General features: G+C 39.9%; 1 protein-coding gene across 2 annotated transcripts in view; it reads right to left on the bottom strand.

Moving 5' to 3' along the window:
• Positions 1-19,160, bottom strand: part of NPAS3 (neuronal PAS domain protein 3) — a 563,345-nt gene that overhangs the window by 220,370 nt on the left and 323,815 nt on the right. For both annotated transcript variants that reach the window (XM_044436057.1, XM_044436058.1), the window contains one exon: positions 9,584-9,673. In XM_044436057.1, coding sequence (XP_044291992.1) covers positions 9,584-9,673 — 90 coding nt within the window. The remainder of the gene's footprint in view (positions 1-9,583; positions 9,674-19,160) is intronic.

Below are 19,160 nucleotides of genomic sequence, written 5' to 3'. Positions count from 1 at the left end.
GTCATTTATTTGACCTTGTTCTTATGTGTTGTTGCTGTAATTTTATTTGCCATTCCATAGGACAAATACCCAGATATTCAACATACAAAGCTTGGTTACAGTATGAGAAAAGCACGTAAGTGTGCCCGTTCATTTTCACCTGCTTTGCTTTTTAAAAGGACAAAGCCTAAACAACAACTTATCCTTTATTCCCCTTCACCTCTATTAGCTCTTATTATGTGTGCAGCTGTACTGTTCCATTTTTAGTGGGGTCTTTTTTTTTGTTTTTAAATAAAAGGGCAATTTGCAATCCTCTATGTGTCCTGTGTAGCTTGAAGCAAGGGCGGGACACATTTTATAGTGAGGATTTCAACTAGCAGAACAGTATAGAGTGATCCATTCTTCAGCTAAGAACTCATTTTAAAAGTCAATGAATATTATATTCTGATTTATTGTGCTCGGTAAAGATATCCAAACAGTAGCATTCTGCTAACTCCCCATTTTGATGCTAGATGATAGTTAAAATGATGCACCCAGCTGGGAACCAGGCTACCTGAAAGAATGCACTTCTTTGGGTCCTGCTGCCATCAGAGGCATGGTTGGTGGGGACCTGAAAAGAGAACCTTCTCAGTGGCCATTTTAGGCTCTGGAACTTTCTGCTAAGAGAGGCTAGAATGATCCCCTCTCTGTGCCTTTCTGCCAGGAGACAGAGCCATTTTCACTCAGGCTGGCCTCTGGCATGGCATGTAAGGTGGACTGTGGCTGAAGGGGAGTTTAATTGGTTGGATGCAGTTTATTTCTGTTGGTGGTGGTGGCTATTTTGCATTTATATCCCACTTTCACCTTGTGAAGAATTTAAGGCTCCCTTACCTCCATCTTAGCCTCACAAAAACAACCCCATGAGAGTGAGTGACTGGCACAAAGTCACCCAGTAAGCTTCACGGCCAAGTGGAGACTAGAACCTGGATCTCCCAGGTTTTCAGGCCAACACCCTAAGCAAGAGACCACACCGGCTCTCTGTAGTGTTTTTAATTTTTATTTTTTTGCTGTATTTTGAGTAATATTTTATTTTTAATATGTGTTTATTATTGTTAGCTGCTCTGAATGCCACTTTGGCAGAAAAGCTAAATATAAATTCAGTTAAATTAAATTAAATTAAATCTCTTTCAAATAATCAGAAAGCTGGACAGGGTCTAGAATGGTTCTTTGGAACCATTCCAATCTGTTTTTCAGCCTAGTGGATAACTTACCCTGGGGAATTAATGGAGGTGTGCATCTGTGTTATTTTCTTGGACTCTAACCCTAATCCTAACCATTTATCATGGTATTCTTCTAGCCCACCTGCCTGAACTGAGTATGGGAGATGTAAACTGAGCTCACAATGAGTAATCCTGTATGGTTTCCACAGTGTGGAGCTTTTTGGGGATTTTTTGTGCTTGGATGTTCTTGAGACATGATCAAGTGGTCTCTACACTACCTTGGTTTCCACTCTCCTTGCTCATTTCTCCCACTGTTAGCATATGGACATGCACATGGTCATATCATGAGTGGAGCCAGCTGGAGCTGGGGGTCAGACTAGATGGCCCAGGAGACCCCTTCTGACTCACTCTGTTTCTAGGTTTCTATATTTTCTGTCAGCCACTGGGCTTATAATTTGATCTTATGCTGGATGGATGGCGAGTTCCTGCAGCTGCCACTCATTCTAAAGGACTCTGTGGTAGCTGCTACACAGAACCATGGAAACCATTATGCCAGGTTCCAATTACCAGAGAACCAGGGTACAGAATGGAAACCACAGATTAGATAGTCGTTTCCTATTAAGGATTCAAAAAACCAAATGTATCATGTCAAAATACCATGAAAGGGTTTTGATGACATGATGGGCCATCCTGAACAAGGAACCAGCATGGCTTGTGATGTCATGCAAACCTACCCCTAGTGTTATGGTGCACAGTAACCTGTTGGTGCTGCTGGAGAACCAATGTTCCAACTCATGGTCTTTGGAATGCCACATGGTTCCATCTTGTTACCTGTGTTGCTTTACATCTACATAAGGCAAATAGGGGATGTCATCTGGGGATTGAGCTAAAGTGTCAGATTTGTTTTCATCTATTTATCCCAGGGAGATTGTGGAACAATCTACAGTTGGTCTTTGGATGGATGAAATTGGATGAAATTTAATCCAGAGAAGACAGAGACTATGAGTACAGAAAACAATGAAACTAAGTAGAGGTGTTTAACAAATTCTGGATAGTTTTGTGCTCCCCCAGAGATCAGATTCACAGCTTTGAGGTGGTCCTGAATGGGTGGACCACCCCCCTTTCCTTGGAAATACATAAGGCAGCAGTACCCAGAACAGCCTTTTTTTTAAAGGCCAGGCTGATATGTCATCTGTGATCCTACCTTAGGTAGACAAACTTTGCTTCAGGTTATCCATGCCCTTATCACATCTTGGCTGGGCTATTGTAATGTGCTTTATATATGACTGCCTCGGAAGACAGTTTTTGAAACTCAACATTAAGAAAACTAAGATCATGGCATCCGGTCCTATCACTTCCTGGCAAATAGATGGGGAAGAAATGGAGGTAGTGACAGATTTTATTTTCCTGGGCTCCAAGATCACCCCAGATGGGGACTGCAGCCAAGAAATTAAAAGATGCTTGCTCCTGGGGAGGAAAGCTATGGCCAATCTAGACAGCATACTAAAAAGCAGAGACATCACCCTGCCAACAAAAGTGTGTATAGTCAAGGCTATGGTTTTCCCAGTTGCAATGTATGGCTGTGAAAGTTGGACCATAAGGAAGGCTGAGTGCTGAAGAATTGAAGCCTTTGAATTGTGGTGCTGCGAGTCCCTTGGACTGCAAGGAGATTAAACCAGTCAGTCTTAGAGGAGTTCAACCCTGACTGCTCTTTAGAAGGCCAGATTCTGAAGATGAAACTCAAATACTTTGGCCACCTGATGAGAAGGAAGGACTCACTGAAGAAGAGCCTAATGCTGGGAACAATTGAAGGCAAAAGAAGAAGGGGATGGCAGAGAATGAGGTGCCTAGATGGAGTCACTGAAGCAGTCGGTGTGAGCTTAGGGGGACTGGGGAATGGTGGAGGACAGGAGAGCCTGGAGGAATGTTGTCCGTGGGGTCGTGATGGGTTGGGCACAACTTCACGATTAACGTAACAGAGAGGTCCACCTGGCGCCATCGTTATTTGTTTTTCGGTGCCAGGCTAAGACCTTTTTATTTAAAACTTATTTTAAGTGTTAATTTATTATGTAGGATTTTAAAAAAAATTAAGCCGAGATGCACCGGGGTTTTAATAATTTTAGTGTATAATTTTTGTATAATTTTGTATGTTTTTGTTTTTGTTGTGAGCCGCCCCAAGGCTTTGTTGTGATAGGGGCGGCATAGAAATGTTTTAAATAAATAAACAAATAAATAACATAACATAACATAACATGTAGACAGTTTGGAAGCTTAAGCTAGTGGATAATTCAGTTACCAAAATGAGGAATTAGCATTTGAAACATATCACTGTACTGGCTGCCTATCTGCTTCCAAGTTCCATTCAAAGTGCTGCTTTGAATATTTAAAGTTCTACCCAATTTGGGAACAAGTAACATGATGGATTGCTTGTTTGCACATGCCCTTAAATGGGATGTGGAAACCCTGTTCACTGACCTACCAGTAGAAACAATTGGGTTGTGGTGAACATAAGAAAGGGTCTTTTCAGTGGTGGTTCCTCTTTTCCAGACTCCTTCCCTAGTGAGAGATGTACACATTCACATTTCCATATTATAGGATGAGTGATTATGTTGTAACTTGGAGCAGATGACAAAACCCATACAAATTATATTCAGCTTCCCATAATCTTCCTTTTGGCCTCTCTAGACTTTTACTAGCCCTCTTTAGAATGGGGAGGGGCCTCCAGGAACTGCTGCCTCTCGAGCTATGGCTGAAATCGGTGGCAACCTGTACCCCAACCTGTTATCTTGAAAATACAGTGTGTGGATCCAGTGTGCCTTACTTTAAAAGGAAAATGATTCCACTCCCCCGCCCCCCAGTACACACTTGCAAAATTCGGCAGCACAGTAATGAATTGGGCATGGCGAGGGCTGCCAAAAAGGATGGGTGTGCACACAGGCCATGGGCCACTTGTGGCCTACTCCCACTCTAGCGAATTACCTACAGGTCAGTGGTACAAAAAAGAAAAGTTATTTTTTTTCCAAGGGAAAGGACTTTGCTAAATGGACAATGCAGGGATTATGATGCTATCCAAAATGTTCCTGCCTAGATTTTGGGGTTAAAAGTTTTAAGCACACCAAACCATAAAAAATAGGGCTGCTTGGTCAAACATGTTCATCCTTGGAATGTCGACACCACAATGATTTCAGTATGTCAGTGAGGAATCATTATTACCACAAGGAAGAATCCTACCACCAGAAAAGGGTTCAGTCATCCTGCTGGCTCCACTCCTTGCCCTAGCCCAAGACTTGCTTTGGCCATTGGCTAAGCGGATGCACCTTTGCCTCACAGCTCCAGCTCTGGATGCCCAGCTGGTGCAGACAGTGCAAACCTTTCCACTCACCCTCCAGCTGTGATGCACTGGAAACAGGACTCGTTTTCTTGTACCTCCCCAACTCCAAGTATACATATGCAGGAAGGAGCAGGAAATTTTCACCTGACCTTGTACTTGCCCACATGGGCAAGTGGACCTACGGTGACTCCTACTTGTTGATCCTTGCACCTGAGGTTACCAGTGACACAGTGCTTTCAACAGGCCTTTGCACATTCATCTGAGTCACTGATAGCACTGCCTTGTGATCACAGTTCGCCCTGTGACAGCTGCAAGGGGTCAGGGGTGGGAGAGGGATCTGATACTGGAGCCTCACTTATAAGGATGTAGCAATGTCTGTGGCCTTAGAGGAGGGGCTTGGAAGAAACCTATTCTCCTGGAGATGCTCTCCTGAGACCATAGGATTAATTAGCTTAATATGTACCTGTTTCTTGCTTTTATTTCCTTGACATTATCGCAACATAAAATAGAAGTTGAGGAGAAAAAAGAAAGAGATGCTCTGTAAGCAGTTGAGCTTTCCCATGGAAGTTTGTCAAAACGGATGGCTGCCAGCATTTCAAGAACTCAACAACCCTATCTAGACTCTGATCTAGATATGGTCAGGAATGAGAGTTGCACCTCTAGATACAGACTATAGAAAGATGGAAAGAAGACTTCAGGCCCTATTTTAACAGCAGATCAACAGGCAACCTACTGAATATTAAAGCTTTCTTCAAAGAACTGTTGAGACATTATTAGGCCAAGTTCAGTGTAATGTTATTGGCATGTAAGGCTCTTTACCTCCTGGGACAGGTTCCCCAAGGCAGTATTTTTTTTCCTTATCAGTTTGTCCATTAAGATATGGACAAATCTTATGTCTCATGATTTTCTGTCTTCAGCATTTGTACAGTTCAGTAGGTATGGGTGAGTCTTTTTGGTTGTGACACCCACCGTTGGAATTCTCTCTCCCTGCAGTATTTAGAGCACCACTGTTGATGGTGTTTTGGCACCTTTTAAAAACTTATTTGTTTAACCAAGCACCTGCTTATTTTTATGCCTACAAAGCAATATATTATCTTTTATTATAAGTTTATATATTTATTTTAATTATATTATCAAATTTAGTCCCTTGCACAATTTTTAAATGAAAGATAGCAAATTAATATTTTACATGAATAAAAATCACTATTTACATTGTCATGTAAAATTTGTATCCATTTTATCACAACTACTTTTGTTATCAACATTCCCATGCTAGTTATACATCCTCAGAATCAATGTTAATGGAAGATTTCTTCCAAATTTCTTTTGCCACCACAACTCATTTATAAAATCCTGGACTTCAACTTGAACAGAAACCTTGACTTCAAGTGTGCAACTAATCTAATCACTAATTGAGCAAGAAAATGAAACAAAAGATGACTAAAATATATGCCAGGTGATTTAGTCATATGGATATGTACACGTGCGCGCGCGCGCGCGCACACACACACACACACACACACACACACAAGAACAGAAGTCCAAGATTACTGAATGTGTAAACTATTGAAGTGTCACAGGTTTATTCAACACAACTGCAACCTCTGCCAGCTCATGGCAGGAACCCAGCAATGTTTATCTGATAGCAATGGATAGAACATAAAGAATTGGAAGCAAGATATCTCATGTGTTCATATCCCATTAACGCTTGTTCCTGGCACCTTTATCACAAACTAGAATTCAATAACGTAACAACCTACTACAATGGTTTCTACACTTTGAACAATTTTAAGATCACTACAGTGAAACATGAGCATTTCCTTTCTACAAGGAGAATTGTTTGCATAGTTATTTCTACTGCTGATCTTTGCAGTAAATAAAGCTTTTGAATGTTTAATTTACTGTGGATGATTGCAGCGTCTCTTTCCCCACAGTTAGTGATGAATCTGTAAAATATCATAGCTCTTCTAAGACTGCCTAAAAGACTATTTGGGGGATAATATCTGGACTCAAGGGAAAGAGAAATATCACATTTTAAATGATTTACAGAACTATAACGTAAGTAAACATTTATTTAAAATATATTCATCCCCTTTCCTTGCCAAATTCTTTCTTAAAAGGAGTCTCTGGATTAATCTGATCTGCAGGACAATATTCTAACATGAGATTCTGCATGTTTTATGTGAAAGAGCACATTACTGTTTCATACCAGCTGCTTCAACAGGGATGAAATGTGCAAGCCTTTTGTCACAAGAGGAACTTCTGTCCCCCCAAAATGCTTCTGCCTGGCCAATTCTAGAAAAGTTTCAATTTCTTTGATCCCTTTGATGACTAATTAGCAACTTTCTATTCTATTCAATTTTGGTACACCAAGCATGCAGCTGTTCCTCTTTTATAAGGATGTTGGAGAAACTCACACTTCTGGGCTCAAAAGTTCTAGTCTGTAACTCTTCCTCAAATAAGAAACAAGCATTATGACTCCTGCATGCTTTTCTGGATCAGAAAAGCTAAAGAATAATGTCCCTTCCTTACACCTGGCCTCCAGCCTCCCAAACTCCTTTCCCAGTCCTCAGCAATCATCCTGTTCCATGTTCCCCCCCTCCACCAAACACAGTACAGTGGCAGCAATCCACAGGGAAAAGGAAGGTATGGCTGCCCCAGTTCTCCCCATCACCAGTGAGATGCAATAAAAGAAAGAGAAGGCATGGAGATTGGGATCAGGCCAGAAGGTGGCAGACACCGTCCCTCATCCTTCTTGCAGGTTGCCACTGCTTTCTGCAAGAGGCTTACCATCTCTCCCGCCTGGTGAATGGGACAGAGGGAAGTGGAAGGAAATGGGGGCAGCGATGGAAACGATAACATCTGGAGAAGTCCTTAGAAAACTTCATAGTGATTGACAATAGGGCAGAGTCAACTCACCATGAACAAACCATATTTTATTTTATTTTATTTTAATTTTCTTTTATACTTTCCCAAAGTCTGGTCACTTGAAAGCTGAGTCTTTGAACTCAGGAAGCAGGTTTCATACAATCTTCTGGTATTCTTCATAGTCCCTTTGCAATACACTAAGTATTTCATAATATACAGATTAAAAGAGACAAAGAAGTGCCCATTACTCTATGTTTAGCAATAGGCTATGCTTAACTCTATTTATACTGAGAAAATCAGAAACCTACCCCTGAAGTCTAGACACGGAATGATAAATAGTCTACATGTAGTCTAATAATGTCTGACTATTGATGCTGTGGCTTAGTGTATGTTTTAACAACGAGGACTAGGACAGGGTTAAAGCCAACTTTTTTCTTGAACAGATGATATTTCAGATGGCGACACTATTCCAGATGCATCAATTTCCTTGAAAATCGAATCCATATATGTGCATATGCTGTGCTGGCAGGAGGACTGCCTGAAATGGCCCTAGCCCAAGAGCTAATATTCTTTTGGCCAGAATAATGCAATTATTATTTTCCTAGCTATCAGTCTAAGCATACAGAGCCATCTGTTATGCAAAGGAAACATACACATCTCAATTACAGAAAATGCAGTTGCCTTGACAGAATTTGGATTACACTACTAACCAGGGCTGTAAAATTTGTTTTAAGCTAGTGTATAATGGATGCCTTTCAGGAGTTCCCTAATTAGCATTTACCTGTTTAAACTAATTATTCATCCTTCTTTTTGCTGTTTTATTAAACTTTGTTGGACACAATGCATAAAACAGATTACAGTGAACATAAGACAATAATGTTAATGTGATGTGTGTATTTTTAAAAACTGCATAAAGAGGGTTGCATCATTTGAAGGCAGCCTAAAAATAACGTTATATCCATATATATTGTATATACCCATGTGGCTTAACATTTCATGGAATATGAAACTTTTGATACTAGCATGAAAAGTGATCAAGGCAGGCATTAAAACCTATGACAAGTCTTTGCCATATAATAACATATAAATATAAATTGAATTTTGTTCTTAATTCTCTAATATTGTTTTCTAAAAAAATCCACATAACCTGGTGCTTTCCAGCATGTGGAGCTACAACTCCACTGGTCTTGTTGGTCAGAGATGGCTGTCTCCTTTGCTTTAAGAAAGTAAAGGTTTACTTTATTGCCTCCAATACCATTTGCATCTTTTTTCCCCCACAGATATTTCTCAGACATCTTTTTATTGTACCGGGACAGCATTTTCCAATTACTTTGGGGCAACACATTCCAAAGCACAAGATTATGAAAAGTTCCAGTCTTGAGAAGTGTCTCCTAACAACCATGGCAACACAAGCAATGAATTCGATATGGGGCCAGTGCCAAACCTGGAGACGCAAGCATTCCCGCAACCGCTGAGCTTCTTAAGGGTGACTGTACCAAGGCAGAGGATCCTACTTTGCAACTCATCATGCAAAAACATCTCCACATGTTCCTAAATCTGTATCAGGAGGGTTCAGGTTCACCGGGTAGCAAATGCTACTGAAAGCCCAGCCATTAGTGATAAACAAAAAGAAATTATGCTATTTCACTGCAATATTAGATTCCTGAAAAATGCCAGTAATTAAGCAACAACTATTTTATTAAAAATGTCCTCTACACATTTACTGAACATGGGTGAAAGCAGCAGAATGTGTCCTTGTTGAAACCCTCTCTGCAAGTCATTTTAATGGTCTCTTTCAGCATTTCTTGACTCCAAATGACTCCTTGTCATTGTGTCAGCTCCCAGGATAATGCAGAGTACTCCATAAACATTCAGTAATAGGACACAAGGGAAGTACTATTAGTGTGTCCCTTTCCTACCTGGTACTGAGGTTTAAAGTTCAAAACAACTGAGAAAAGAAACCTCATTTGTTCTCAATAAATTAATAATGATCCTTTGTGGAAGAAAAAAGTTTTTCAAGCTCAGTTCTTCTCCCCCACCTGCTGCCCCCATCTGAGCATTCTATATACCGAGTCAAACTTTTCAATTCTTTGAAAACACACTGAAGTTAAATTACAGATTGAAAACATGAAGAAGTTGCAAAACAGATTATTGCTTTCAAAACGAGCACGAGACTGAAACACACACCATTAACATTTCTACTTACCTGAGATAGGCCAAGATAGATGGAGACTGTTTCCGAAATGTACAAAAATTTTCCCTCTTGGTTTAGTGCAAATACAAATCCATCCAGTGACTGAAAAGTCAGAAAAAATGAGGTTTGTTATACAGTGATACACATTTCAGAAACAGATAAAGCACAGGCATCACATACTCAAACTACTTTTTTTACTGAAATTAAAATACATGACCATTCATAATACTTGTATTTCTGTTCCACACAGAAATGAAAATAATTTCACTGAGAAAAAATAGCAAAGAGAACCACTGTTGATGGTAGCAATTTGCTAATTAATATGGGATAATAGTCCTCCTCGTCATTCATGAATCTACCCACACCTTTTTGTGTGAGTACAAACAAAGCCAATCAACAGATTACTGTTAGATCTGTTCACCCCTGGAGTCCCCAGAAAAATCATGACTTTAATCTCTTCAATGTCAATTCATAGATTTAAATTATGTTTTGAGAGATGTAAGACTTTAGGTATGGATGCCAGAATAATTTATTAAAGATCGTGTGCCATCGTTATATGCACATTGATGAAAGCTGCCTGAAACATGTTATCAATTAACAAACAAAAGGCCTATTTTTTAACTGAAACACCAGAGTACAACGAATGCACTTTTTTCCCCTGGGAGGATAAATATGCATCCAGCAGTGCACTGGGCTTAATGGTTATTGGGGGGGGGGGGGGAACGGACGAACGACGACATGTATTTTATTTCAGCTGTGGAAAACACTGCAATTAATATTTCTTTTCCCTCTTGCCACCACCATTCCAAGTTTTACAACTACTTCAGCAGCAATGATACGTTAGAACAAAAAAAATAATCAAAATAAACTGTCAGCCAAAATTAAAGAAAAGAGGAAATACTCTGAGCGTGTGCAGTTTCACATTTAAATTCACTTAAACTACAATACCATAACAACTCCAGAAACAAAATAGAGTTGGCTTCTGTTGCCCCAATGAAAATCACATTTACCTGAGAATAAGAACCATTTTGTTCTTATGCTTTGAATGTCCCAAAATGCAATTTTGATGCAAAATAGGGCTGGTTAAAGATGTTACCTCCCAAAATAAATATAAAAATCAGGAAAAACAATTTCATTTCCAACCCATTTCAAAATTTGGTCAGTTCTCTTTTAGGGTTCTTATCGAGCCTGAACACTATTGAATGTCTTGTGAGGCTTCCCATTCATCTTGCAAGGTCTCAGGTTGCTCCCACCATGTTCCCCAAAACTTAGCCAGCAGTGGCAATAATTGGAAGGCAATGGGAGGCAGGTTGCAGCGAATAGGCCTGGCAAGAAGGCCTTCATTAAGAACGCAACATCTGCTCCAACATCATCAGAGGCTACAAGGTTGCCATTTCCTTAGTAGAAAGATAGAATACAATGAAATAAATGCATAAATATTTTGCTGTTGTGGTCACTAGGAATGCCATTTCTCAGGGATTCAGTCCAAAACAGATACAGTGGTACTTCATACTTTGAACTTAATTCTTTTCAGGAGGCCGGTTGAACTCTGAGTCGTTCAAAGCCCAAATCAATTTTTCCTATTAGAAATAATGAAAAGTGAATTAATCCATTCCCAGACCCTAAACAATACTCATTTTGATAAACAGCAAATAAGGCCTCCTGAAACAAATTAAGTTCAAAGTAGTAATGTGAAAGTTGGACCATAAGGAAGGCTGAGAGGCAAAGAAGTGAGGCCTTTGATTTGTGGTGCTGGAGGAGACTCCTTGGACTGCAAGGAGATCAAACCAGTCAGTCCTAGAGGAGACCAACCCTGACCACTCTTTAGAAGGGCATATCCTGAAGAGGAAACTCAAATACTTTGGCCACCTAATGAGAAGGAAGGACTTTCTGGAGAAGAGCGTAATGCTGGGAACAACAGATGGCAAAAGAAGAAGGGGACAGCAGAGGATGAGGTGGCTAGATGGAGTCACTGAAGCAGTTAGTGTGAGCTTAGGGGGACTCTGGGGGATGGTGGAGGACAGGAAGGCCTGGAGGAATGTTGTCCATGGGGTCGCAATGGGTCGGACATGACTTCATGACTAACAACAACAAGTAATGTTAGTGCATTTACCGTACCTTAGTAGGAGTGGTTATATATGAGGTGTGATAAAAAATAAGTTTAAATGTTTAAATAAAAAGAATATTATTACAGTAAAAGACACATTGACATTAATCCCCCTCAAAACACTCTCCTTTGCTTTGAACAAACTTATCCCATCGTTCTTGCCACTTTCTGAAGCAGTCCTTGAATTCCTCTTTTGTGAGTGGCTTTGGTTGCACTGTCATTTCTGCCTCAATGTCCTGAAAAGGGGGGCGGGTGCCAGCATGGGATCCCAGATGGGTTGCAGTGGCAGCTACAGGAAGCTCCTCTGCACACGAGGAACCACCATTTCCCCCTCCATTAGAAAGGGGAAGAGGAGGAGCTGTTTCTCGGTGCACTCTTCCTCTGCACTGAGGGTTGCCTGTACGTCTTCACTGCCTTCGTGAACAATGAACAGGGGCAGCAGGAAGTTGTGCTCTCAGCACACTGCTGCATGCTCACATGCCTACTCCTTCACTTCTGCTCATTTTTAAAATTTAAACATTCACTCCCTTTTTTGATCACGCCTCTTATATAACCAAAAACTAAAGTGAAAAAAAAAACCCACTGAAAATGCATCCACTGAAAATGTGAGAGATGACTTGGGCACACAAGAGAGGATGTTTTCTCTGTGACTACATTTTTTTTTACTTTGCTTGCTGTTTGAACTTAGAAGCATCATTTGAACTACAAAGCAATTTTATCTCAATTTGGGATTGTTTGAAGTTAGAGTCATTCAAACTATGAGGCACCACTGTATTTGTTTAGATTAGTATCTAGCAAGTATGTGTTTTATCTCTATATTCTAGAATAGATACAGGCATCCCATCTCAACAGGGACTCTAAGCTTGTGGAGGAAGAAGTCTTTTCAGAGCTGGATACGGAACTCCCATCAATCCTAACCAGCACAGCGAATGGTGAGGGATGATCAGACTGGTAGACCAAAGTGTCTGGAAATGCAAGGTTGTCCACCCTTGATGGTTGTCCACCTCTCTGCTCCTGCAACTGCCTGGCTTGTTTGTACAGAGAAACGAAGAGGAGGCTGTGGTTGGGAAAAGGGCTGCTGGCACTGGAGGGACTCATTCCAAGCAGAGACCAACATCATAAACTTGCATCCTGACCTTTCTGTTTCATCCACACTCACAACTGTGTCATACCAGAAGTGCCATCACCATTTCATTCAGCTTTTTGCTTATGTTTTCTTATTTTTGATACTTAATTATTTATAGCAGAAAAGAGGTGTGTGGAGGTACTGAGAACAAAGAAAAGAGGGGTGGTGGTGGGGAAATATATGAAAGAAAACCAAAACAGTGGTTCCTGTATTGCAGCATCAGATAAGTGGGGGATTCCAGGTCTTTAACAGGTAGATGAAGTTCAGTGATTTTTTCACTTTATTTTCACACAGTGCTCCAGAATCCCACACTTATCTGATGCTGCAATACAGGAACCACTGTATTTGTTTAGATTAGTATCTAGCAAGTATGTGTTTTATCTCTATATTCTAGAATAGATACAGGCATCCCATCTCAACAGGGACTCTAAGCTTGTGGAGGAAGAAGTCTTTTCAGAGCTGGATACGGAACTCCCATCAATCCTAACCAGCACAGCGAATGGTGAGGGATGATCAGACTGGTAGACCAAAGTGTCTGGAAATGCAAGGTTGTCCACCCTTGATGGTTGTCCACCTCTCTGCTCCTGCAACTGCCTGGCTTGTTTGTACAGAGAAACGAAGAGGAGGCTGTGGTTGGGAAAAGGGCTGCTGGCACTGGAGGGACTCATTCCAAGCAGAGACCAACATCATAAACTTGCATCCTGACCTTTCTGTTTCATCCACACTCACAACTGTGTCATACCAGAAGTGCCATCACCATTTCATTCAGCTTTTTGCTTATGTTTTCTTATTTTTGATACTTAATTATTTATAGCAGAAAAGAGGTGTGTGGAGGTACTGAGAACAAAGAAAAGAGGGGTGGTGGTGGGGAAATATATGAAAGAAAACCAAAACAGTGGTTCCTGTATTGCAGCATCAGATAAGTGGGGGATTCCAGGTCTTTAACAGGTAGATGAAGTTCAGTGATTTTTTCACTTTATTTTCACACAGTGCTCCAGAATCCCACACTCCTACACACATATGAAACATTAAAATAATGAGAGACTGTCAACCCTTTTTCTCCCAAGGACTACATGCATCCCTGGAGAGCAGGTTGAGGAGCACACCCATCCATGCACTAGATCATATGAACGCAGATCTCATGTTACTTCTGCATGTCAGGGGTGGGGTAAACTTTCTAAAATCACCTAAACCAAGTGCAGGATTTGAGTGGGGCAGACTCTATGCAGGGATGACTCCTCATGCTCTCTTCTGGATTTAAACAATGCTTTTGCCAGAACAACTGTGTTGAAGAAAGTCTCTGTCCTCTTCTCCAGCACAATGGTTTCAGCAGCGGCAGCATGCTGGGCAGGGGGAATTTAGAATGGGGGACAGCACAAGTTGGCAGCCCATAGCTTTCTCATATGGGATTACTTTGGAGGGGAAGATCCTTACACATACAAGAATACTTTGAAAGGAATCAAGCATAATTTCTATGCAGAGAGCACTGTGGCTGCATTAGAACTTTTCTATCCATAAGCTTAGTAATTAAGAGGTTCCAAATAACCAAACTGAAACTAAATATTATACATCCAAAATTCAACACTTGTAACAGATATACCTGTAACAGATATATATTGTAACAATAACATCTGTGTTCAGAACATAGTAACAACTGGCATATACTTAGAGAATACAGTAGTTTCAGTAATCTAACTTTATTCCAGACATGAAGGGGCCTTTCTCTCTCCGTGTATGTGCATGATAGTAAGGTTGTGTTTTAATTCCTTTGTTTAATGATTAATTTCCAACACACGTATGGCAAGAAGCAGCTTATGGAAAGTTATTCACTGTTCTTTGATGTAGGAGGTAGAAATATTATTTTATTAAAAATCTGTGTTCCCTCAAAGAATGAGGCACTTATGGGAAAACAAACAGAAAAGTTTCCCCATTAAAGAAAGAATCTTCCATTTATATTTATGAATTAATAAAAATGTAAATCTGCATAGACTTTAGTCAAACACAAATATTTATAACATGCAAGTAGTTTATCTTGAAAATTATCATAATTTCTTTTCAGATTATTAGCACATGAACCATGAATGCTGACATCAATTACTGGTGAACAATATCAAGTGACAAACTTTAAATGTGACCTAAACAAGAATATACTTAAAAGTTTTTGATTTAGAGAACAATCCACCTAGCATTTCTATTCTGTAATATATATTAAGTATTTGTACCATTTCTGTGCAACAGGGACTAAAATGGAAGTTGGTTGCAGAGCAGCAAGTCTCTATGGACTGTACCATGCTCAACTGTATATATTTTGTCCTATCATGCCATCATGTCCATAACAAACATTGCCAGTATGAGTACCACAAACAAAGAGTTAGGTTATACAGGACTCAAATAGGGGTTGAAACTGGTGATACGCCAGATGTCTAAAATGATGAAGGAGAATCCAGTTATGAAAAGTGTGACCAGTTATAATACTGATGAAATGTTTTGGAAAATTTTCTGCCATACTTTTGAGTTTTTGTTTTTGCTCTGTGTGTGTTGATACCATGGTAAATTATTTTACATTAACATGAGCATATCTATTCTCAGTGGCAATGTATGCACTTCTTCCTTACTAAGGAAGGGAGCCAGGTATCTCTTGGCATTTTGTACAACAGCCAGCCTTAGAATTAGTGGAGGAGAAAAAGTATAGGCACCACTGTATCTGCTCATTAATGCACTTTCTAAAGAATGGGAATCCCCTAGTGTAAAAAGATTTAAACAAAAATAGTATGTTTGATATTGACAATAGTTGACAAAGATCATAGGATGGCTTGAAGATGCTGAATAGGTAATGATGATCCAAACAGCACTCTCATGTTACTTTTCATCCCAAATTGTATGCTGTAACTAAGTGAACAGTAAAATCCATAATATTCAATAACAGTTGAATAATGTTCTAGAGTTTATGGACAATATCCAATTCAGCACTAAAGCTGAAATAAATCATGTTCAACTAGTATAAGCAACCTCTAGAGAAAGCAACATTTTTTGCTGTCACAATAAACCTTCAAATCTGTTAGACTAGAGGTGGCTTATGTGAGTACAACCTAATCTGCATTAGTCCTAGTGCCAAAACGGATACTGTGCTGTGCCCCTTTGTTTAGCTCATCTGATTGGTTTTGTGAAGAAACTGACACCACACATACTGAAGATGGGATGAAGTCCAGCATAATTTTTCAGAAGTGTTAGGTTACTGGGAAATTAGTTGTATGTATTCATTCTAGAGTCTAACTACAGTTTGGAGAATGGAAGATGACGTGTACAAGGAGGAATGGGGTCTGATTTGATGACTGTGCAGTTGAATGACTTGTGTGATATGCTCTCGGGTATTAAGAAAAGGCAGAAGCCATGAACTCAAAGGTAGTGTGGAACACGGGGCCAGTTCTTCCATGAAGCAGTGCTGGGCACTTGCATCCGACGGTAGAATGAAAGGAGCAGTGAATCCCTTGAGCTCCCACCAGAAGGCCTGTCACTGCTTCCCTGTTGCTTTGAGCAAGCATACTGGAGAACACCGTCTGTGGCATTTGCGGCAGCCAAATATTTCCCTTGTTTCACTGCACTTTACTTTTGCCATTATGAAGCCAGAAGAAGTGGCAGCAGAGCTTTTGAAAGACATCATGGTCGTCTACGCAAACAGCCATGTGCATACCACGGTGTGCAGAGATTTGTAACCATTTTCATAATATATATCTAATCCACAGCATGTTTCAATTATGCTTTCCTTAGGGGCAAAAATATGGCAGGTGAGGGTACTTCAATGCACTGGGCACTGAAACATTTATTTCAATTTTTATACATCTGAATCCATTACTGTTTATACCGAAGGTCAATCAAGTGAAAAGGGACCATATGTTGAGTTGTTGCTGGTCCCCACCCCACCCCCCTTATTGGTGTACATTTTGTTGCATGATCATTTCCACCTTTAACAGCAACAGAAACTGTGAGCAGTGTTAAGGTTTTACATGGTGCCCTATTATTATAAGTCAATCTTTTTGAGATGTAAATTGCAGTTTAGTCATCTACACTATTAAACTATATCTTTTAGTACAAAGGTGTGGAGCTCAATTGTCCAGTACAGACTTCTGCAAGCTGACAATGTAGACTAGATATCAGCTAAGCTGGAACATGACTGATCTTAAGGGAATGAGAAGTGATGACTTTTTAGTGATCTTTTCCACCTATTGGCTATGTACAAAATGTGATTAAAGCTGAGTTTTCCCAGCACTTTCTTATTTTGATTTGAGAAAACCATTATGTATTATGCTGTTTCAATCACCACAGGCTACTTTTTTTCAGACTGCCCCACTGTTTTCAACAGGTGCCAATTAAGATTCTGGGGTCAAAGAGTTAATTACATCTTCTTACCCACTACGTAGAATTTTCTGATTATTAAACAAGGTTGGATTAAGATGAAAAAGTACCGACACAAATGTTAATGCGTGCCCCTCCTCAAGAAGATTTATCATAATACCATGATGAAATCTATATGTTTTTCCCAAAGCAGTTTGAGAAGAAAATCTTAGAGGAAACACTAAAATAAATGCTTTAAAGACACACAAGTATCTGATTAACAGAGACAGTTTTCTTATTCTTGAAAACAGCTCTAAGCAAGTCAGACAGCAATGATGGGAGATTTTCCTTGTCAGATCTCAGTAAGTCTATATAGTCGACAGGAGGCAAATTATTTTCAGATGTAAAGAGGAGCTGTGGCATATCTAAATAATGATGCTGGTAATCATAATTTATGTTATGTGAATTAGAATAATGTGCAAGGCAGATGTGTAAAGCACTATTGATTGTGCTTGTTGCTCTATAACAGAGATTCATTTATTTTATTTTGGTATTGCTTGCTTTTTTTCCTCAACCCCACCCTTGGATGTCAGCATGAACACTTCTAAGAAGATGATTAATGTAGACTACCTACCAAGATTTTCACCTACATTATCCTTTAATATTTAGACTGCAATCCCATAAACATTCCATGGAGTAGGCTCCACTGAAAACAATAAAGCTTAATTCTAACTAGGCATGAATTGTTAGTATATTATACCATCAAGGAAAGGAACTATTAATCTGGAACAGAGATGGAAAAATCCATGTGTTTCACTTTGTATAATATTCAAAAGCAAGTATGTTCCATGTCATTTCTATATCAGTTTGTGAATAAATAATAAATAAAACATTTGTACGCACTTTTGTATACAATTCCCCTAACACACACATTTTTGCAAGCAGTTCCCTCCAATATATGTTCTTTTCTATACACTTTCCCTTAGTGTATATATTTTTCTACATGCTTGCTTTATCAGGCAGTAGCATCACAAAATTCAACCTGTGAAATCCAGAGGAAAAATTAAATTGCAAGATGTATGAACAAACACGAGAATTCAGTGGATTTTTGCTCCCTTTCTTGAAGGTAATAAAGTACCTCCATCTTTTCTAGAAGTGTACCTAATGTCCCACTATCATTCTGAGTGATATATGCCAAACGGCACTATGAAGACTGAAACCCCCCAAACACCAAATACCGATAGCATATATATTAGTCCCCTGAAATTTGCGGGGGTTATGTTCCTAAAGCACCCGCAAATTGTGCAAATTTGGTGTTGGCGATGGGTGCTGGCCACCAAGGCGGTGCGGGCAGGAGGCGTGGGCTGGGCTGGAGGGTGGGAGCACATGCATGGTGAGGCAGGGGTGCACGCGCACAGAGATAGTTTTCTCCGAGTGAGTCCAAACTTGGAGGAAATGATCTCATTGTGAATAAGCCACCACACGGTGAGGCGCCGGCTTACTAGCAAGGAGATTGGCTTGGACTTGCTTGGAGAAAAATCCTGTGAAAGACTGAAGTTGCAAACGCTGAACCGTGACTTCATGGGGGTATACTATACACTTATTTATTTTTATTACACAACTGAAGAGTAAGAGCACCTAGAGTTTCTTTTAATCATCACTACTTCAGTTGTTAAAAAATGATTTCTTTCCATTTCTCCTTCACTTTCTCTTTTGCTCTCTTCTCTTTTTTTTTAGTGCCATTAGCTACTGAGCATTTGATTTTGCCATCTTAGTGCCTCTCAACTGGTTATGGGAGGGTTGGAATGGAGATGTCTGATTCCCTGTATACTCTTCCATCCTTTCTTCTCAGCAAATAATCAGAGCAAAGGCTGAAAGGACCAGCTGTGTATTCAGTAGAGCACCAGTTTGCACATGAACCTACTGCAGTGCAGTCTATGAGGATCTTTGGACCAGGGCCCCCGTGTTTTAACATAAAGGTCAATTTGCCAAGGGAACTTCATCTTTGCTATATTTGATATATA

The sequence above is a fragment of the Varanus komodoensis genome, unplaced genomic scaffold (assembly GCF_004798865.1).
Source record: "Varanus komodoensis strain SLA01 unplaced genomic scaffold, ASM479886v1 scaffold3, whole genome shotgun sequence".
In the NCBI taxonomy this organism is placed as follows: Eukaryota; Metazoa; Chordata; class Lepidosauria; order Squamata; family Varanidae; genus Varanus; species Varanus komodoensis.
Note: the sequence above shows the minus strand (reverse complement) of the source record. Positions and strands in the feature narration are given on the sequence as shown.